The 21399-nt window shown below is 40.8% G+C and overlaps 1 protein-coding gene and 1 long non-coding RNA gene across 52 annotated transcripts in view; one reads left to right on the plus strand and one right to left on the minus strand.

Moving 5' to 3' along the window:
* The window catches only part of LOC138434011 (uncharacterized), a 110762-nt gene that overhangs the window by 72845 nt on the left and 16518 nt on the right, over positions 1-21399 (plus strand). Inside the window, exons 1-2 of one of the 2 annotated variants that reach the window (XR_011254599.1) lie at positions 13725-13870; positions 17913-18083. This is a non-coding gene — a long non-coding RNA (uncharacterized lncRNA). Of the gene's footprint in view, positions 1-13724; positions 13871-17912; positions 18084-21399 lie in introns of those variants that run through there. The other variant, XR_011254598.1, reaches the window with a different exon arrangement.
* The window catches only part of ACMSD (aminocarboxymuconate semialdehyde decarboxylase), an 88708-nt gene that overhangs the window by 61375 nt on the left and 5934 nt on the right, over positions 1-21399 (minus strand). For 47 of the 50 annotated variants that reach the window (XR_011254588.1, XR_011254587.1, XR_011254594.1 and 44 more), the window contains exon 1: positions 1623-1882. The exons of 2 other annotated variants lie outside the window; for them this stretch is intronic. Coding sequence is in view for 27 of the 48 variants with exons in the window: in XM_069577755.1 (XP_069433856.1) it covers positions 1623-1679 (57 nt within the window). In the remaining 21 variants the exon portion in view is untranslated. Of the gene's footprint in view, positions 1-1622; positions 1892-21399 lie in introns of those variants that run through there. One more of the 50 variants, XM_069577746.1, reaches the window with a different exon arrangement.

Genomic DNA, 21399 nt, shown 5'->3' on the forward strand with positions numbered 1-21399 from the left:
CATGGGATACTAGGTAGAAAGTTTTCTCCCCTCAGCAAAAAGAGGTACCTTTTTAGGCTACTAACGATTGATCATCACTAACACTGTGAAGCAATGTCTACACTTTAATAATAAAATATAACGAGGACAACAGCATTCAGAACATCAAGTTCCCATGTAGGCACTTGGGCTCCTTTTGGAGGGGTTAGTTCAATAGGGTGGAGAAGGAAATGGCAACCCACTCCAGCGTTCTTGCCTGGAGAATCCCAGGGACAGGGAAGCCTGGTGGGCTGCCGTCTATGGGGTCGCACAGAGTCAGACACGACTGAAGTGACTTAGCAGCAGCAGCAGCAGCAGTTCAATAGGGTTATTGTTTAGTCACTAAGTCATGTCCAACTCTTTTGCAACCCCATGGACTGTAGCCCTCCAGGCTCCTCTGTCCATGGGAGATCCCAGGTGAGAATACTAGAGTGGGTTGCCATTTCCTTCTCCAGAGGATCTTCCCGACCCAGGCATTGAACCTGTATCTCCTGCACTGGCAGGCAAGTTCTTTATCACTGAGTCAATAGGGTTAGTTCTTACCATTAACTGTAATAGGAAAACCTTTCAAAGATGATTTAGCATCACTTGTGATTTTTGATCTATAACGTCCACTATTCATCTTACCTAAAATACCAATGGACGAAGAAACACTTAAAATGACCATTCTCCCAGGAGACAGCTATGAGAAGAAAAGAGTTTCTTCTGTCTGCACAATGAAACAGTGAAACCACATTTTAATTAGAGTTTGGGTTCATTCACTTTTCCTCACTTGGGATAAAAATAGGTGAAACATTATGAGTCATCTAAAAGTACTAGAGAAGGCTGAATGGGTAAAATCTGATACTTAGCCTGAGTAAAACTCAAACCAATTTTAAATTTCTTTCGTGTTCTCCACTTTCTTTTTTAGTATTCATTTAGAAGTTTTTAATGGCAAAAGGAAATTGCCATCTTTTGAGAAACACAGAGAAAAGTCTTGAGAGACATTCATTGTGCAGAGGTTTCATGTCATTTCCTAGTTTTTTTTTTTTTAATGCTCCTACTCTCTAGTTCATAACAAGAATTTACAGCTTAAAGATCAAAAAGGGAAGGTTTTAGACAGTGTTTTAAAATAGATTAAAAAAAATTCTACAAAGCTATCATTTGGTGCTTCCAAAACTTATTTTCAACATCTTGGAAAGGAAATATGTTTTAGAAGTCCTGGGAACCTATCACATTTAGTTTTTAATAGTCTCCTACTTGAAACTGTACCTTTAAATTCTGTGAGTGGCACCTATCTTTCTAGCAGCTGAATATGTGACTTAAATGGAAGTAAAACTGCTTGACTTATATTGTCCAGAAGTTTTAAAGAATGCTTCGTTTGAGGGGAAAAGGGATTTTTAAAGAACATTTACTTTTAAAATCAAGTTTCTTTCAAAGTAAATATGAAATCTAAAAAACTAGGAAATCAGAGCTACCAAATAACTTAAAAACTTCCTAAAGCAGAGAAATTTAACATCTAATTCCCAAAAGAAGACATCATTCTGTAACAGAGGCATTGAGAAACCCTAGAAATAATTCTAGGAGAAGCTTTAGAAATAATTCAGCAAATTAATCACCATTACCTTTTTTAGGTCTGGCCATTCTCTTGGTAGAATATGAGTGTGGATGTCAATCTTCATTGCCACAGGATCAGAGGAGATGCATATAAATAAAGAAGTTTTGATATGAAGAGGTCTTCATGAAAACCATTGAGTTAATTGATTTAGTTAGTCTCTTTACGGCTGCCACACCACTCAGTATGCCTGCTTAACTGGTCTAGAGCCACTGGAACTGCCTTTTTAAAGTCCACAGCTCTGTTTGTTTGTCTACTTGGCTTTGAGTCAACAACTCTTTGGTAATCAGGACTCAGGGCACAAAATTTGAAAAAAAAAAAAAAAAAAAAAACCAAAACCAAACTACTAAAGCCTCTGAGGTCAAACATACTTGCAGGCTGCTTTTGAGTACAGGAGGTCTAAAACTGACTAATCTTTGTTTTTAAATATCTTAATTTTTATAACGATATACATATTTAGAAATCAAGTATCAGAAGGCTTTTAAAGAAAACTAATAGATCCCTGACTCATGTGTTCTTATTGTTGGTTTCATTCCTTAGAAGAAACCAAGTAATGCTTTTGCTTTTTGTACCATAGTTACCGCCAGGTCTTTAAATCATACTTAGCAATTGGCTTGTTCGTGATAATCTAGGATGTTGAAAAGTTGTGGAGGAAGTTTCATCTTTACTCTTTTTTTAATACTTGATTAGTCAATATTGATATATTTTTATTAACTAAAATCCATAGTTTACATTAGGGTCCAGTCCTTGGGTTGTGTATTATGTGGGGTTTTGTTTAGCTTTTTATATTTTATTGGAGTATAGCCAATATAATTTACTTTTAAATCATAGAAAGAACTTCATACTTTGTATATGCAGTTTCCTCCATTGCTTTTTTTTTTTTTTAATTTGGTCACACCTTGTAGCATGTGGGATATTAGTTCCCCAACCAGGGATCAAACCCATGTCCTCTGCATCGGAAGACGGAGTCTTAACCACTGGACCACCAGAGAAGTCCTCTTTTATTTATTCATTCATTCATTTAACAAATTTTTATTGAGAACTACTGTGTGCTGAGGATATAAGGCTGTATGAGAGTTAGAATGATACATACATTGTTATAGGTACTTGTACAGAGTATAAGTGTTGGGAGAAATAGAGGGTTGTCAGAGCAGTTTGGGGAGGGCTTCCACTTCTCTTTCCTTGATTTGACTCTGCCAATCAAAGAGATCAAGCTCAAGGAGAAGCAGAAATGCCAGTTTAGGAAGGAGTAGAAAAGACCATGTGTTCACTTTCAGGAAGAGAAGGCAAATCTTTCAATAAGGATTGAAGAGATTATTAATATATTGTACTGGACATTTTCACTTCTTCACCTAAGGATGGGTTTGCAATTTAAAGTGGCTTTAGGAATTTTTATTAGCTAAAAATGAGTGGAAATGTCAAGGAGACTGCCTAGGTTTTCATCCAGAGGGAGGAGAAAGACTATCTTTACCAAGCAGTAGTCTTTCCCAAGCAGAAGGGAACGTAAGAGATTTAAAATGTTACATGTGCAATACATCCAGTGAGTCCCGTCAGCATACATGTAACAGAAGGAAAGAACAATGCAATTAATTAATTAATTAATTTTGGCTGCACTGGGTCTTTGTTGCTGTACCCGGGCTTTCTGTGTTTGCGGCAGGGGCTACTCTTCATTGCAATGAGGGCTATTCTTTGTTGCAGTGAGCAGGCTTCTCTTGTTGTGGAGCATGGGCTTTGGGCACTCTGGCTTAGTAGTTGTGGCACATGGGCTTAGTTGCTCTAGGCATGTAGGATCTTCCCAGACCAGGGATCGAACCTATATCCCTTGCATTGCAAGGTGGATTCTTAACCACTGGGCCACCAGGGGTTCAGAAAAGAGCAATGCTTTTACTTCTGCTCATAAAAACAAGCAAACATTTTGGCTTAAAAGGGCAGGAGGTCACAGTGTCCTCATGAACTAAAGAAAGTACTCTTTCAGTTTCTACTATAACACTAAGGAAAAAAAGCAAAAGGAAAATTGTATAACATCTCATCTCACATCTAGAAAATGAATTATGAATCAGATGAGCTTTATACTGGCATTACTTTGTGGGAGAAGGCAAGAGATCCTTAAATTATTCAGTAGTTTCATTGTCTAAAAATAAAATATGGCTTAGACCAAGTCTGAGTAGTTGCTTTCTCCTGGCCTTAATCTTATGGCTATGAATCAGCTCAAATACTTACCAAGGTTCAGTTCCTGACTCCACTGATTTTTAGCCAGATATCACTGGGGAAATTTACTTAGTCTCTCTGTAGATGCTTTTGAAATGTGGTGCTGGAGAAGACCCTTGAGAGCCATTGGACCACAAGGAGATCAAATCAGTCAATCCTAAAGGAAGTCAACCCTGAATATACATGACAAAGACTGATACTGAAACTGAAGCTCCAATACTTTGGCCAGATGCAAAGAGCTGGCTCACTGGAAAAGACCCTGATGCTGGGAATTATTGAGGGCAGAAGGAGAAGGGGGTAACAGAACATAAGATGGTTGGATGGCATCGCTGACTCAGTGGACATGAGTTTGAGCAAGCTCTGGGAGACAGGGAAGGACAGGGAAGCCTGGTGTGCTGCAGGCCATGGGGCTACAAAGAGTTGAACACGACTTAGTGACTATAGAAGAACTGATTCATAAAGTTGTGTTAAGCATTAACTTGAATAATACAAAACTGTCAGCTATGAATTAGATGATGACATGTAATTCAATTATTTCTTAATCTACCATATGCAGAATGACAGGAAGTCTGATGGTGGATTATATAAGAACCCTGGGTTTATGTGATGCAGGACTGTGGGGTGGAAATACCCTCTCTGTGGTGGTCCTGATTGTATTTCTCCTTGGCCAGGCCTGTGATCCACTTGAAGTTAGGCAGCTCCACTGGTAGAAAAGGACTTCTCCTGGAAGCTCCCACTCCAAATTAGAATTCTTCTTTCTTCCTGTACTAGCTCTTATTTGTGTTTCCTCTCTCCGTGGATGACACTGTCCAAACCGAATTTCTCCCTCTTTGCCTCTCTCTTTCTCTTCCTCATAATCAATAAGGCTTCAACTCTTTTTATTCTAACCCCATGGGTCTCCCAACCTTGTTCCTTCCTCTCCAGTGTCATCTTCAGGCCCTCATCGTCTCTCTCCAGGACAGTTTAATCGTCTACTAATGGTCTCTGACTCTGATCTCGGCCCGCTGTAATCCATCCCCGGGACTCTTGGCCAGTGTGATCTCTCTAAAGTTCTATGTGATCTCATTTCCTTCCAGCTGAATGTTTTCCATGGTTTCTCACTCTAAGTTCAAGCGTGCATGGAAGCAGGGTCCCATATCTACTTTTTACCTCTTTTGTGCCTGTACTGTGCCACTGCTCTCTGTGCCCTAGGCTTAGGGAGCACTTTATGCCTCCCCAGATGGAATGCATTTCCATTTTTGTCTTTACGTATGGCTTCTCTGGCGGTCACTGAACATTTAGCTTAAACACCACTCCTCTATGAAGCCTCTCCTGACTACTCCAATACACAAGTGGTAAAGGAGGGCTACCCACTCCTGGAAGACTTAGTTAGTTGAGGGAGTGAGTGAATAGAAATGACCCCAATAAAGCTGTGGCTGTTTTAAAGTTCATCTTCAAGGGTAACAGAATCCCTTTCTGCCATCTTTTACCCAGCCTCTTGCTTCTGGCACCCAGAGACGTTTTTACCTCTTTTTCTTTCTTATCAATATTTGCTATTTGAAGAGGATCTGGCTTCAGTCTTTTGCACTTGAGTTTGAATTTGTCTACATTGTGGAACTGTTGAATTAATGAATTTTTGAGAAAATACCATAGGGTCAGGGACCATGTTTGTCTTTTCTGTTACAACCTCAGTGAAAAGCACCTGAGTAGGTGATGTAAGGATTAATTTATGTGTCAGATTGGCCACAGTGCCCAAATATTTGATTGAACACTTTTTTTAGAAGTTTCTTTGAAGCTTTTGTTTCTTTTCTTTTTTTTTTTTTTGGATGGGATTAACATTTGAATCAATAGCCTTGAGTAAAGCAGAGTACCCTCTATAATGGGGGTGGGCCCTTCCAATCATTTGAAGGCCTTAATATAAAAAGACTGACAACCCTAGATGAGGAGGAAATTCCACCAGTAGATGGTTTTCATACTTGAACTGCAGCACCTCCTCTTTATTGGCTCTCTAACCTATTGGCCTACTCTGCAGATTTCGGATTTGCTAGCCTCCACGATTACATGAAGTTAATTCCTTAAAATAAATCTCTCTCTATATATACATATACACACATCTTGTTGGTTCTGTTTCTTTGGAGAAACCTCAAAAAATACAGTGTTTTATAGGCGTCTCATTAAATATTTGATTAACTAATTCATCATTAATTAAATACACATGAATAGGTAGATAAGATGTATTTTTCCGGAACATTACTGTCTGAGCCTCACGTTATGAGTATGAACTGTTATGTGAAAGGTTTCAGCCTTTATTCAACAACATGCAGCAACAGATATCATTTCCAGTATTTCTGTGAATTCTCTGGCACTTTTTATTTTTGGAAAACGAAGGTATTCAAGGGTAAAAACAGAAGCCAACTTTTGGATTTTGAGCTTTTTCTTTAAATTATAGTTGATTTAAAATGTTGTGTTAATTTCTGCTGTACAGCAAAGTGATTCAGATATGCATATATATATATATATTCTTTTTATAAACATTCTTTTCCATTATGGTATATCATAGGATATTGATTATGTTTCTCTGTGCTATACAGCAGGACTTTGTTGTTTATCCATCCTATGTAGAATCTTACATCTATTAGCCCCAACCTCCCACCCTGTCCTTCCCCCAACCCTCTCCTCCTTGGCAACCACCAGTCTGTTCTTTGTGTATGTGATTTTGAGTTTTAAAAGCTTCAGCCTCAATGGTTGACTTTGAACCATAGGCTTAGGAGGATCTGGGGTTGAGATGAAATTTTCACCCACCTCTGATTTAATAAAGACCTCCTCCCCGAGAAATAAAGACCTCCCAGAGCAGGCAGAGGGGAATCAGAGAAGGAGAAGGGAGTGTATTGAGACTGTGGGTCCCTGAGGAGATCATCCCTTTGCCCTGCCTCCCATGGCCAAGCCTGGGAGTGGGATAGGAGGAGAAATCTCAGATTGGTTGTGAGATCTTGATCTGGTAGGAGAGGGGATTCCCAGGCACTGCTTGGGAAGGCGGCAAGAAAATGTGGTAGAATGTTGTAGCTGAGCAGAGAAGGCATTATATAGGTAAGCAGAGTGCCTGAGGCTCCGTAAAGCAAGAGAGCTGCAGAATGAACCAAAGAGGAGGGTGGAAGTAGCTGAAAGCAAGCCAGTCTTGAAGGGGCTTTGGGGGAGGGAGGTGATGAGTCAGCAGGCGCCTGTGTGTGCTGACGATGGGAAAAAAAAAAAAAAAAAAAACATGTTTCAATATACATCAGCATGAACAGTGACCCAAATGAAATACCACTGAAACTGAGTTTCCCTGCTGAGTTTATAATTAACCTCTCTATCCAAAACTTTACTCTCCTGCTTATCCTGTGCCTGTTCCCTTCAGGATTGAACAGTATCAAAGAGAAGGGGAGACTGAAACCTAGTAGGACTCTGTGGGGCACTCCCCGTTACAAAAGCCCCTTTTGTGTCCCCTGTTTCTTGTAGAAAAAGACTTCGGCTTCCTAGGCCACCCCTGAGTTCCAAAGAGTCATTTGGATCACTCTTTATGCTAGTGTATATTGATACACATTCCTTCCATCATCAGTGCACACAGGTGCCTGCTGATCACAAACACATAGAACCCAGATTGGTTGGAACCAGAAAGTGACTAAAACACTTTAATGATTAAAACAGTGCCCTGTCACCTCACCACCAATCAATCAGAAGAAAGTCAACCCTGATCCTTAATTTTGCTCTTAACAACTCTTCCCTGGGACTTCCCTGGTGGTCCAGTGGTTAGGACACCCATGTTTCCACTGCAGGGGCACAGGTTTGGTCCCTGGTTGGGGAACTAAGATCCTGCCTGCCCCGCAGTGTGGCTGACAACAGATTCCTCCCTGAAAGCCTTCAGGGAGTTTGGGTCTTTTCAGTATTAGCTGCCCATTTTCTTTGCTTGGTGTCCTACAATAAACTCTGTACTTTCCTTTGCCCAAATCCAGTGTCAGTACATTGGCTCTTCTGCCTGGCAGGTGAGCAGACCCAAGTTTGGTTTGGTAATACCTCTTCTGCCTGCTAATGCCTTGGGCAACAAAAGAGAGTAAGGAGAGCCTGGGGTAATGGTTTAGATCATGGACTATAGCATGCTGCTACTGCTGCTGCTGCTGCTAAGTCGCTTCAGTCGTGTCCGACTCTGTGAGACCCCATAGACGGCAGCCCACCAGGCTTCCCTGTCCCTGGGATTTTCCAGGCAAGAACACTGGAGTGGTTGCCATTTCCTTCTCCAATGCATGAAAGTGAAAAGTGAAAGTGAAGTCGCTCAGTCATGTCCGTCTCTTTCTCGACCCCATGGACTGCAGCCTACCAGGCTCCTCTGTCCATGGGATTTTCCAGGCAAGAGTCCTGGAGTGGGGTGCCATTGCCTTCTCCATAGCATAGATAAGTGGTATATAATTGTTAGTTGTCATTTGTCATATTATTGTCATCACATAAGCCCTTCAGAATTTAGACAAAACCTCAAGGAAAATGTGTGGTAAGAGAAAACCTGAAATAACTGTAATTAAGTTTCTGCCATCTGATGGCGTTAGGATTTGTATTAACAACTGAGAGAGATTATAGAAAAGTAGAGAAACTTACATTTTACATATATTTATATGATGACACATGAAGTTTTTGCAAGTTCTCCTTAGAATTCCAGGTGTTATGTGTGAAGGGAGGTTTTGGGGTGCAAGATGGGGTTGATAATCTCTTGATTTATAGGCCATATTATCAATGGACGCAAGCTTCCCTGGTGGCTCAGCGGTAAAGAACCTGCCTGAAATGCAGGAGAAGCAGCAGGAGACAGGGGTTTAATCCCTGGGTCAGGAAGATCCCCTGGTGAAGGAAATGTCAACCCACTCCAGTATTCTTGCCTGGGAAATCCCATGGACAGAGGAGTCTGGTGGGCCACAGTCCATGGGGTCGCAAAGAGTCAGACAAAACTTAGTGACTGAGCACATCAGCCACCTGAGGAGGCCAGGAGCAATGGAGATCAAAGTTTAGGAGGAAGTTTAGCTCAGGAGGACAGGAAGAAATAAAGACCAGAGTACAGGTAGGGGTTTAGCTTTGAAGATGGGGAATCCCTTCTTCTTAGGGTGAAGGGAGATAGGAAAGGATACAATGGGGCTGCGATGTCCAAAGCCTCAGCCATCAAGGGCTGCTAATATACCTGGTCTTTCTGAAGTGAGAATTGAGATCATCTACTGAGTCAGGGCTAGAAGTTTGAAAAGAAAAGAAAGGAACAGCATTTGAGTTGTTGCTAGGGGATGAACACCAGCATAGAGGCTATAGTGAAGTTGGACCTTCAGAATATTTAATGGAAAACCACTTGAAAACACACAAAGGAATTTTTAGTCTGGAAGAAAATACAGCTATAAATGCACACAGTGAGGTGGGTGGATAGATTGGGACACTGGGATTGACATATACACACTGCTATATATAAAATAGATAACTAATAAGAACTGACTGTATAGCGCAGGGAACTCTTCTCAATGTTCTGTAATGAACTATATGGGAAAAGGATCTAAAAAAGAGTGGGTATAGGTATAACTGATTCTCTTTGCTGTATAGCAGAAACTAACACAACATTCAAAATCAAATATGGGTGCATGCTTGCTAAGCTGCTTCAGTTGTTTCCAACTCTTTGGGACCTTATGGACTGTAACCCGCCAGACTCCTCTATCCACTGGATTATCCAGGCAAGAATATGGAGGGGGTTGCTGTGCCCTCCTCCAGAGGATCTCCCTGACCCAGGGATTGAACCCATATCTCCTGTGGCTCCTGCATTAGCAGGCAGGTTCTTTACCGCTAGCACTACCTGCTGCTGCTACTGCTAAGTCGCTTCAGTCGTGTCCGACTCTGTGCGACCCCATAGACGGCAGCCCACCAGGCTCCCCCGTCCCTGGGATTCTCCAGGCAAGAACACTGGAGTGGGTTGCCATTTCCTTCTCCAATGCATGAAAGTAAAAAGTGAAAGTGAAGTTGCTCAGTCATGTCTGACTCTTCACGACCCCATGGACTGCAGCCTACCAGGCTCCTCTGTCCATGGGATTTTCCAGGCAAGAGTACTGGAGTGAGGTGCCATCACCTTCTCCAAGCACCACCTGGGAAGCCCATAAATCAACTACTATAAAAATCTTTTAAAATAATTAAAAAATATTTTTAAAAAGCATTAAAGGGAATTCCCTGGTGGTCCAGTGATCAGGACTCTGAGCTTCTACTGCTAGGGGCTCAGATTCAGTTTCTAGTCTGAGAACAGATTACACAAACCGTGTGGCATGGCCAAAAAAAAAAAAAAAAAGAGGCATTAGATCAAATAAAGACACTCCTCAAGGTGAAAAAATATAAATGCACAAAGTGGTTCTATTAGAGTAGTGAAATTCTGAATTGTTTTTTTAATTTCTGTATTTTCAAAATATCTCATAATGAAGTTATAATACTCTAATCATTGGAAAGGTTTATAAAAATATATTTTAAAGGAATTTATAATGTGGTCTCAAAAGTCACTATAACTAATGTCATCTTTTTCTGTGAATCACAGTGGTTTGTCCTATCTAGGGAATTTTATCATAGGTTACCTAATATTTTCGTCTCACTTTGATAACCTTAGCATGTAGCTTACCTGTTTCCTTAAACGATTGAGTCAGTAATCCCACAGTGCTGTATGTTCTACTCCAGTTGCCCCCTGAATTATTTTTCAAATCAACTGCAGAAACCAAAAATTAAGATTCAATCCAGGATCTCCTCTGATTACATTAGCTTTTGCCAGATCAGTGTAACCTAGTAAGATTCCACATTCATAGAGAGCTATGTCTCATGGAAGTCAGGAAAAATGATTGGCTCACTCTAAATCAGATTTATTGAGTGTCAACCTAAAATCTAGTGGTACACTTGGATTTTATTCTTTTTTTTTCCCCTACTGTGACTTTGACTCAGAGATCAGCTCTCCTCTCTCTCTTCATTCACAATTGCCATAATTGATGCCTAATTCAGAAATGAGGTGGTAAGCATTTCCATATTGGGAGATTATGTGTTATCCACTCATAAAGTCAATGCTACGGCTGTCAGTCATTGCATGCTTTCACAGTGCTATGGAGGAGAGAAGCAGAAGTGAATGAATGTGAAATCCATCATCTAAAGTATATTTGAAAAAGAATAATTCAATTCTAGACTTACTCAGAGCTCTAATGATAGAAAATAATAACTTTTATCCCACGAGGTTGAGGATGGATTGAGAAAGACCAGAGATTCTCAATCTTAATTCCCAAGTGGTAATCACTAGGGGAACTTTAAAAATGTTGCTCTACCTCCCTCCAGCCGCTGCCCTTGTCCCTGGTTTCCCTGTCCAGGGAGGTCTAGTTAAATTTGAATTTATAATGTTTATAGTATAAGTATTTCTCAAATATTGCATGGGGCATACTTATACTAAAAAATTCATTATTTATCTGAAATTCGAATTTAGCTGTATACCCTGTCTTCTTCCTTGATAAAGCTTTCATACAAATACCCTTCCTCCCAAATCCCCAAACAAGATTCAGAAGTGAAAGGTCTGGTAGTTTAAACAGTTCCTCAGGTGATTCTAATGTGCACCAAGATTCAGAAACACTGGGCTAATAAACCATAAAAGGTTTAAGCTGTAAAACTCTGGAAGCTGACAGTTGGCAGAAGGCAAACTAAAATAGGAAAGAGGAAGATGGGAAATGATTGTTAAGACAGCTCCATAGAATCCATCACGACTTCTTTGAAGTCTTCTGTTTTGTTGTCCTATATTCTATACTTGTTATAATTTACTGCGGAGGACATTCATGCTACACATACAGGCCCTTCTGGATTACTATACCCTTGACTGATGCTGAGTGGGGAGTTCTAGGTGTTTATGTAGGCATGTGTAGCCATGCTCTGTGTCACTGATCATTTCTGCCCCCTCCAACTGTGTCCTCTGGCAACAGGGCTGGCTGAACCTGGAGGAGACACACGGCCCAAGTCAATCACTTTATGGTCTGGACAGTGGCCTGTAAAGTATTGTGGTATAAGAGTTCTGCCCAGTAGATTGATGGTGATTCAATTGGACCAAACAGATTCTCTCTTGTGTTTTATTTCTGTACACAGAGCGCCAAATAATGGAAGGAAGCAGAATCAAACGGGATAAGGTTGGGTCAGTGGTGCTCAGACTTCAGTGAACGTTAGAATAATTTATAGGGCTAATTGGGCTAGCTTCTGCTGCAGTAACGAACAAGCCCCAGATCTCCATGGTTGAAGGAAACAGAGGTTTATTTCTTGTTTGGGCCACGTGTTTGTTGTAGGTTGTCTAGGTGCTCAGTTTCCAATGTCAATGTCAGCTTCCTCACTCTGAGACTCAGCCTGATGGAGCAGCCACTGTCTGGGACATCCTGGCCATGATCACAGCAGAGGACACAGGGAGTGTGTGGTGAAGCACACCCTGACTCTTAAAGTTACCCCTGGAGCTGACATGTGTCACTTCTACTCAATTGTGCTGGCCAAAGAGAATCATACGGCCCCACATAACTTCTAGTGGGCTGGTAAACACAATCTTATTTTCTTAGAAGGAAGAGAACTAGAGGATTTGCAAACTGCTTTAATTATCAACCAATGGCTGGAACCAAAAAAATACACACAGAAAGAGACTAGCATGCAGAAGGCATGAAATCATCAGAGCCAGGGACTGAGGAAAACCCTGGCTGGTCAGTTGGTAGTGGCAGGGGTGATTAGAGACAAGATGTGGGTATATAGAGTCATATAGTAGTTGATGAGAGTTATTGAAGCTGCTTTTGATCCTAAACCACCTCTACAATTATTGCATTATGTTCTGATAACCATGGATGTATTAATATAGATGTTCCCATACATCTATGTGAGAGTCCCAAATGCTTATTCCTACAGACACCTGTAAGCTCATGAAGCCTTCTCCCATAGGGTCTCATCAGATAACCAAGAGAATGTGTCCCAGCAATTAAATTAATTTCAACATGACTTGAGTCTGCAACTTGTAGATCTCAAACACTGTGAAGTGGACACGTAGACCAAAATAAAACATCTTAATTTTTAAAAAATAGTTTCATTTATTTATTTGTGGCCAGGCTGGGTCTTTGCTGCTGCATGGGCTTTTCTCTAGTTGTGGCGAGCGGGAGCTCCTCTCCAGTTGTGGTGCATGGGCCTCTCATTGCCGTGGCTTCTCTTGTTTTGAGCACAGGCTCTAGGGTACGTGAGCGTCAGTAGCTGTGGCTCCTGGGCCCTAGAGCACAGGTTCCATAGTTCTGGCACACGGGCTTAATTGCTCTGAGGCCTGTGGGATCTTAGCAGGCCGGATATCAAACCTATTATCTCCTGCATTTGCAGGCGGATTCTTTACCACTGAGCTGCTGGGGAAGCCCACAAACATCCCAGTTTTTCAAAAAATTTTTCATTTTATTTTGCAATAGAGTTGATTAACAATGTTGTGTTAGTTTCAGATGCATGGCAATGATTCAGTTATTCGTATGTATGTATCTATTCTTTCAAATTCTTTTCCCATTTAGGTTATTGCTGAGTATCGAGCAGAATTCCCAGTGCTTGTTGGTTATCTAATTTAAATATAGCAGTGTGTACATGTCAATCCCAAACTCCCAGTTAATTTTTTTAAAAAATGTTTTTCCTACATAAAACTCTAATTCTGCCCCAGATCCAGTCTTTGGATTTCTAGTTTTTTCCCCTTCTTTTCCTTTTCTCCCCATTCTGCATTTCAAAATCTGCAAAATCTGATTTAGCAATACAGGGGTGGGGATCTGTGTAAGCAGACCCAGCTGGACTCGTGTGTGGTGTTGGAAGAGAGGAAGGTTTAGAGATCCACTTACGTTAATAATCTGACCCAACAAAACCTTACAACAAACCCCCATTATTTTAGGAAACTGATAGACATCTAGTTCCTTTTACTTACAGAGTCCAAACAAATTGAACTTTCATACTAGGAGTAAATGATTTCCAGTGTGAACAATGTGTGTGCAGGGCTTAACTGTTCTGAAAACGTTAAAAACAAGAAGGAAAGAGGTAAGTTTTCATCATTGCTCACCTGCTCATGTTTTGAAATCGAGCTTAGTCATGTCCAAGACAGCCCCACTGCAGTGAAATTTGGGGTCTGCCGAGTCGTTTTCCCACACTGCTTGCTTGTCTAACACATGAGTTTATCGTGAAACCTGTGATTCTTTTTCCTTACTGCTGTCTCCTGTTCAGTAAATGTCTGATTGGGCTTGAGTTCTGAATTTGGTCCAAGTCCTAGGATCACTTCTGTGTACACTTCTAGGGCAGGCAGTATTTCTTTGGGGCTCAAGAAAGAGGGTTTCCTTCCCTGGGCTCCATGCTTTAATGGACTTTGGCTCCTGTCTCTCCTCTGGTCTCAGCACCCCTACAGAGTGAGGACTCCCAGAGATCAAGGGGCCATGCCCCGTTGTAGGCCTCCTTCTCACCATTTAGACACAGTCCTGAAATTCCCAAGGGTTCTGAGCTTGCTTCTAGGGTCTGTGTGGGTCTCCTGCTGGGTCTTGGGTAGCACAGATTGTGCCACTGCATGCATACCTCTAGGCCCAAAGTGTGACCAAGGAGTGGCTATTTGGAGGTGTGTAAATGGAGCCTGGGCATGTGGGCTGGGAGTCTGAGACCAGGAGGGGACCTAGAGGTAAGAAGAGAAAGGGGCATATTTCATGGTCTGGGGACCAGGGCTCTCTGCAGGATCATGATTGGGCACAGAACCTTTAAGAACCCAAGAATTTTAACTTCAAACTTGCCTTTCCACATGGTTCTGAAGGTATATTTGTAAAAGTAGTTTGGATAGAATATATTCCGCAGTTTCTTAGGCTGGTTTTCCTTATAAATATTCATAATTATGGCACATAGATCTCCATTTATCTTTTTAATTTTAAAATTATTTATATATGTATTTATTTAGGCTGCACTGTGTCTTAGTTGCAGCACATGGGATCTTTTTTTTCAGAATCCATTTTTTTTTTTTTAATTGTAGCATGTGAACTCTTAGTTTCAGCATGTGGGATCTAGTTCCCTGACCAGGGATGGAAATAGGGCCCCCTGGGTACCAAACCTGAGTCTCTTTGTCTCCTCCATTGGCAGGTTGGTTCTTTAATACTAGCGCCACCTGGGAATTCCCTTGCCCCAGGCCCTGTAAATGTTAGAGACTGATCTGGAGGGCAGGTGGAGAACTCAGGAGGTCAGGACTCAGATCGTGGCCCGGGGCAGTAAGGAAGCACCTGTCAATATAATTTTGTGGTGCAAATACTGATGAATCTGCTTTGACTATCAAATTGTACAGATTTAAGAAACAATGAGTTGTCCCCAAATCAGGTTCTCCAAAGCCTCGCAAAAGAGCATGGCAGAAAAAGGGTAAATGCTTATATTTCACTTAGCCAATTTGTCTCTCACTTTAATCTGTCAACAATTTGTGTACAACAAGCTATGTTCTCATATTGAGAGCACTAGTGCTAGAATTAAAAAAACATGGTTTCTAGACACTGCAGCCTGGTGGCCAAAAGTGTGGGCTTTGGAATCAGAGAGATACAAGCTGGGACGTCAACTCTTCTGCTTACAAGCTGAGTGACCTCAAGCAAGTATCAACCTCTCTGAGCTTCAGTTTCTCCATCTATAAATAGAATAAGGATCCCTGCCTGACATGGGTATTGTTAGGGTTTAATAAGACACACCTGAAAGTGCCTGGTGCGTAAGGGGTAACTGGTGCCACTGTGCTTTTGTTGCTTTTATTGTTATAATTGATTGCACAACCTTCCACCAGCTAGTTATTTAAACTCACTTCAAAATTAATTAGAAAAACATAGGATAGCACATTCACATAGTTAAAACCAGATATTAAAAAAATATATATATTGAAAAAAATTTTCCCCCACCCCTCTCCCCATCCATTCCTCATTTCACACAGCCTTATTTTCTGTGTTAGTTGTGGGTGTGTCCTTCCAGTATTTTATTCAAAAATAAGCAAATAAAAATAATATATTCTTATTTTCTCCCTTTTCATACACAAAAGGTAGCACACTATATATTTTTTTCACTTAGCAGTGTATCTTGGAGATCTTTCCATATCAGTATGTAGAGAGCTTCCTCATTCTTTTCTATAGCTGCATACTATTCTACTGTGAAGTTTATTTCCTTACTCCCCTCAGTTCAGTTCAGTCGCTTGGTCATATCTGACTCTTTACAACCCCATGGACTGCAACACACCAGGCCTCCCTGTCCATTACCAACTCCCGGAGTTTACTCAGACTCAGGTCCATTGAGTCAGTGATGCCATCCAACCATCTCATCCTCTGTCGTCCCCTTCTCCTCCCTCCTTCAATCTTTTCCAGCATCAGGGTCTTTTCCAATGAGTCAGCTCTTTGTATCAGGTGGCCAAAGGAGTTTCAGCTTCAGCATCAGTCCTTCCAATGAGTATTCAGGACTGATTTCCTTTAGGATGGACTGGTTGGATCTCCTTGCAGTCCAAGGGACTCTCAAGAGTCTTCTCCAACACCACAGTTCAAAAGCGTCAATTCTTCAGTGCTCAGCTTTCTTTATAGTCCAACTCTCACATCCATACATGACTACTTGGAAAAAAAAAATAGCTTTGACAAGACGGACCTTTGTTGGCAAAGTAATGTCTCTGCTTTTTAAGGAGATAGATAAGGTTGCAGGAGGCAGATAAGGTGGTCTGGTATTCCCATCTCTTTAAGAATTTCCCACAGTTTGTTGTGATCCACACAATCAAAGGCTTTGGCATAGTCAATAAAGCAGAAATAGATGTTTTTCTGGAACTCTCTTGCTTTTTTGATGATCCAACGGATGTTGGCAATTTGATCTCTGGTTCCTATGCCTTTTTACTCCCCTAGAGATAAACAACTGGATTGTTTCTTTTTAAAAGCAATCTTATTGAAGTGTAGTTGATTTACAGTGTGTTAGTTTATGGTGTATAGCAAAGTGATTCAGCTATGTATATATGCTTTTTCATATTCTTTTCCATTATAGATTACTGCAAGATATTAAATATAGTTCCCTGTGCTCTATAGTAGGACCTTGTTGCTTATCTGTTTCATATATAGTAGTTTGTTAATCCGAAACCTCCTGATTTATCTCTCACTCTCCTTTCCTCTTTGGTAACCATGGATTTGTTTTCTATGTCTGTGAGTCTATTTCTGTTTTGTAAATAAATTCATTTCCATCATAGATTCCACATATAAATGGAATATGATATAAGAGAAATATGATATTTCTCTTTCTCTGACTCACTTCACTCATATGACAATCTCTAGGTCCATCCATGTTGCTGCAAATGGTGTTATTTCATTCTTTTTATGGCTGAGTAATATTCCATTGTATATATTTTCCGTGTCTTTATCCACTTATCTGTCAATGGACATTTAAGCTGTTTCTATGTCTTGGCTATTGTAAACAGTGCTGCTATGAATATTGGGACACTTGTATCTTTTCGAATAAGAGTTTTCTCCAAATATATGCCCAAGAGTGGGATTGCTAGATCATATGGTAACTTTACTGTTAGTTTTTTAAGGGACCTCCATAATGTTTTCCATCGTGACTGCACCAATTTACATTCCCACCAACAGTGTAGGAGGGTTCACATTTTGCTACACTCTCCAACATTTATTATTTATAAACTTTTTAATGATGGCCATTCTGACTAATGTAAAGTGGTGCCACAACACAGTTTTATTTGCATTTCTCTAATAATAAGGGATAATGAGCCTCTTTTCATGTGTCAATTGACCATCTGTAAGTCTTCTTTGGAAAAATGTCTATTTAGGTCTTCTGCTCATTATTTTACATTCGTTTGTTTGTTTTTTGTTACTGAGTTGTATGAGCTATTTGTGTATTTTGGAAATTAAGCCTTTGTCAGTCACACCGTTTGCAAATATTTTCCCCCAGTTCATAAGTTTTCTTTTGCTGTGCCAAAGCTTGTAAATTTGGTTAGGTCCCTTTTGGTTACTTTTGCTTTTATTGCTATTGCCTTGGGAGACTGACCTAGAAAAACATTGCCATGATTTATGTCAGAGAATGTTTTGTCTATGTTCTCTTCTAGGAGTTTTATGGTGTCCTGTGTTATATTAAAGTTGTTAAGCCAAAGACGGAGAAGCTCTATACAGTCAGCAAAAACAAGACCAGGAGCTGACGGTGGCTCAGATCATGAACTCCTTATTACCAAATTCAGACTTAAATTGAAGAACATGGGGAAAACCGCGAGACCACTCAGGTATGACCTAAATCCAATCCCTTATGATTATACAGTGGAAGTGAGAAATAGATTTAAGGGCCTAGATCTGATAGATAGAGTGCCTGATGAACTATGGAATGAGGTTCATGACATTGTACAGGAGACATCCCCATGGAAACGAAATGCAAAAAAGCCAAATGGCTGTCTGAGGAGACCTTACAAATAACTGTGAAAAGAAGAGAAATGAAAAGCAAAGGAGAAAAGGAAAGATATAAGCATCTGAATGCAGAGTTCCGAAGAATAGCAAGGAGAGATAAGAAAGCCTTCCTCAGTGATCAATGCAAAGAAATAGAGGAAAACAATAGAATGGGAAAGACTAGAGATCTCTTCAATAAAATTAGAGATACCAAGGGAACATTTCATGCAAAGATGGATCAATAAAGGACAGAAATGGTAGGGACCTAACAGAAGCAGAAAATATTAAGAAGAGGTGGCAAGAATACACAGAAGAACTATACAAAAAAGATCTTCATGACCCAGATAATCACAATGGTGTGATCATTCACCTAGAGCCAGACATCCTGGAATGTGAAGTCAAGTGGGCCTTAGAAAGCATCACTATGAACAAAGCTAGTGGAGGTAATGAAATTCCAGTTGAGCTATTTCAAATCCTGAAAGATGATGCTGTGAAAGTGCTGCACTCCATATGCCAGCAAATTTGGAAAACTCAGTAGTGGCCACAGGACCGGAAAAGGTCAGTTTTCATTCCAATTCCAAAGAAAAGCAATGCCAAAGAATGTTCAAACTACCACATAACTGCACTCATCTCACATGCGGAGAAGGCAATGGCACCCCACTCCAGTACTCTTGCCTGGAAAATCCCATGGACAGAGGAGCCTGGTGGGCTGCAGTCCATGGGGTCACTAAGAGTCAGACACGACTGAGTGACTTCCCTTTCACTTTTCACTTTTCACTTTTGTGCATTGGAGTAGGAAATGGCAACCCACTCCTGTGTTCTTGCCTGGAGAATCCCAGGGACGGGGGAGCCTGGTGGGCTGCCCTCTATGGGGTCGCACAGAGTCGGACATGACTGAAGTGACTTAGCAGCAGCAGCAGCAGCACATGCTAGTAAAGTAATGCTCAAAATTTTCCAAATCAGGCTTCAGCAATACGTGAACCATGAACTTCCAGATGTTCAAGCTGGCTTTAGAAAAGGCAGAGGAACCAGAGATCAAATTGCCGACATCCACTAGATCATGGAAAAAGCAAGAGAGTTCCAGAGAAATATCTATTTCTGCTTTATTGACTATGCCAAAGCCTTTGACTGTGTGGATCACAATAAACCGTGGAAAATTCTTAAAGAGATGGGAATACCAGACCACCTGACCTGACTCTTGAGAAACCTGTATGTAGGTCAGGAAGCAACAGTTAGAACTGGACATAGAACAACAGACTGGTTCCAAATAGGAAAAGGAGTACGTCAAGGCTGTATATTGTCACCCTGCTTATTTAACTTATATGCAGAGTACATCATGAGAAATGCTGGGCTGCAAGAAGCACAAGCTGGAATCAAGATTGCCAGGAGAAATATCAATAACCTCAGATATGCAGATAACACCACCCTTATGGCAGAAAGTGAAGAAGAACTAAAGAGCCTCTTGATGAAAGTGAAAGAGGAGAGTGAAAAAGTTGGCTTAAAGCTCAACATTCAGAAAATGAAGATCATGGCATCTGGTCCCATCACTTCATGGCAAATAGGTGGGAAAACAGTGGAAACAGTGTCAGACTTTATTTTTGGGGGCTTCAAAATCACTGCAGATGGTGATTGCAGCCATGAAATTAAAAGACGCTTACTCCTTGGAAGGAATGTTATGACCAACCTAGACAGCATATTAAAAAGCAGAGACATTACTTTGCCAACAAAGGTCAATCAGGTATTGGCTATGGTTTTTCCAGTGGTCATGTATGGATGTGAGAGTTGGACTGTAAAGAAAGCTGAGTGCCGAAGAATTGATGCTTTTGGACTGTGGTGTTGGAGAAGACTCTTGAGAGTCCCTTGGACTGCGAGGAGACCCAACCAGTCCATCCTAAAGTCCTGGGTGTTCATTGTAAGGACTGATGATGAAGCTGAAACTCTAATACTTTGGCCACCTTATGTGAAGAGCTGACTCATTTGAAAAGACCCTGATGCTGGGAAAGATTGAAGGTAAGAGAAGGGGATGACAGAGGATGAGATGGTTGGATGGCAACACTGACTCAATGGACATGAGTTTGAGTAAACTCCAGGAGTTGGTGATGGACAGGGAGGCCTGGTGTGCTGCTGTTCTTGGGGTCACAAAGAGTCGGACATGACTGAGCAACTGAACTTAGACTGAGAGGACATTTTGAATTTATTTTTGTGTGTGATGTGAGGTCTGTCCAGCTTTCCCAACATTACTTGCTGAGGAGAATGTCTTTTCTCCATTCTTTATTTTTGCCTCCTTTGTCAAAGATTAATTGTCTGTAGATGTGTGGGTTTATTTCTGGGCTCTCTATTCTGTTAATTGGATTGTATCTGATATTTTGCTCTAATGAATGATGCTGCTGTAAATGGACTTGAACACGTGCCATTTCATGCAAGTAGGTATATCTGCCTTAGGTAGGAAACTGGAGTAAATGCATTGATAATTTTGATAGATAATATTAAAATGTCCTCCATGGGAGTTATACCATTTTGTACTTTCTCCACAATGTATGTGGTTTAGGTCATGTGAACATTTCACTCATTTTTTTCATCTGTCAAACAGGACCAGTAATGATGCCCAACTGTATTAGTTTCCTGCTGCTGTAATAAACTTACCATAAACTGAGTTGCTGATTTTTTCTATAATTTTTGTTGGAGTATATTTGATTTACAATGTTTTGTTAGTTCCAGATATACAGCAAAGTGAATCAGTTATATATATAACTGATATATATATGTATATGCATATATCCACTCTTTTTTAGACTCTTTCCCCATATAGATCATTACAGAGTATTGAGTTCTTTGTGCTATACAGTATGTCCTTATTAATTATTTTATATATAGTAGTGTGTATATCAGAGAAGGTAATGGCACCCCACTCCAGTACTCTTGCCTGGAAAATCCCATGGACGGAGGAGCCTCGTAGGCTGCAGTCCACTGGGTCACGAAGAGTTGGACACGACTGAGAGACTTCACTTTCACTATTTACTTTCATGCATTGGAGAAGGAAATGGCACCCCACTCCTGTGTTCTTGCCTGGAGAATTCCAGGGACGGGGGAGCCTGGTGGGCTGCCATCTATGGGGTTGCGCAGAGTTGGACACAACTGAAGCGACTTAGCAGCAGCAGC

The sequence above is a fragment of the Ovis canadensis genome, chromosome 2 (assembly GCF_042477335.2).
Source record: "Ovis canadensis isolate MfBH-ARS-UI-01 breed Bighorn chromosome 2, ARS-UI_OviCan_v2, whole genome shotgun sequence".
Taxonomy (NCBI): Eukaryota; Metazoa; Chordata; class Mammalia; order Artiodactyla; family Bovidae; genus Ovis; species Ovis canadensis.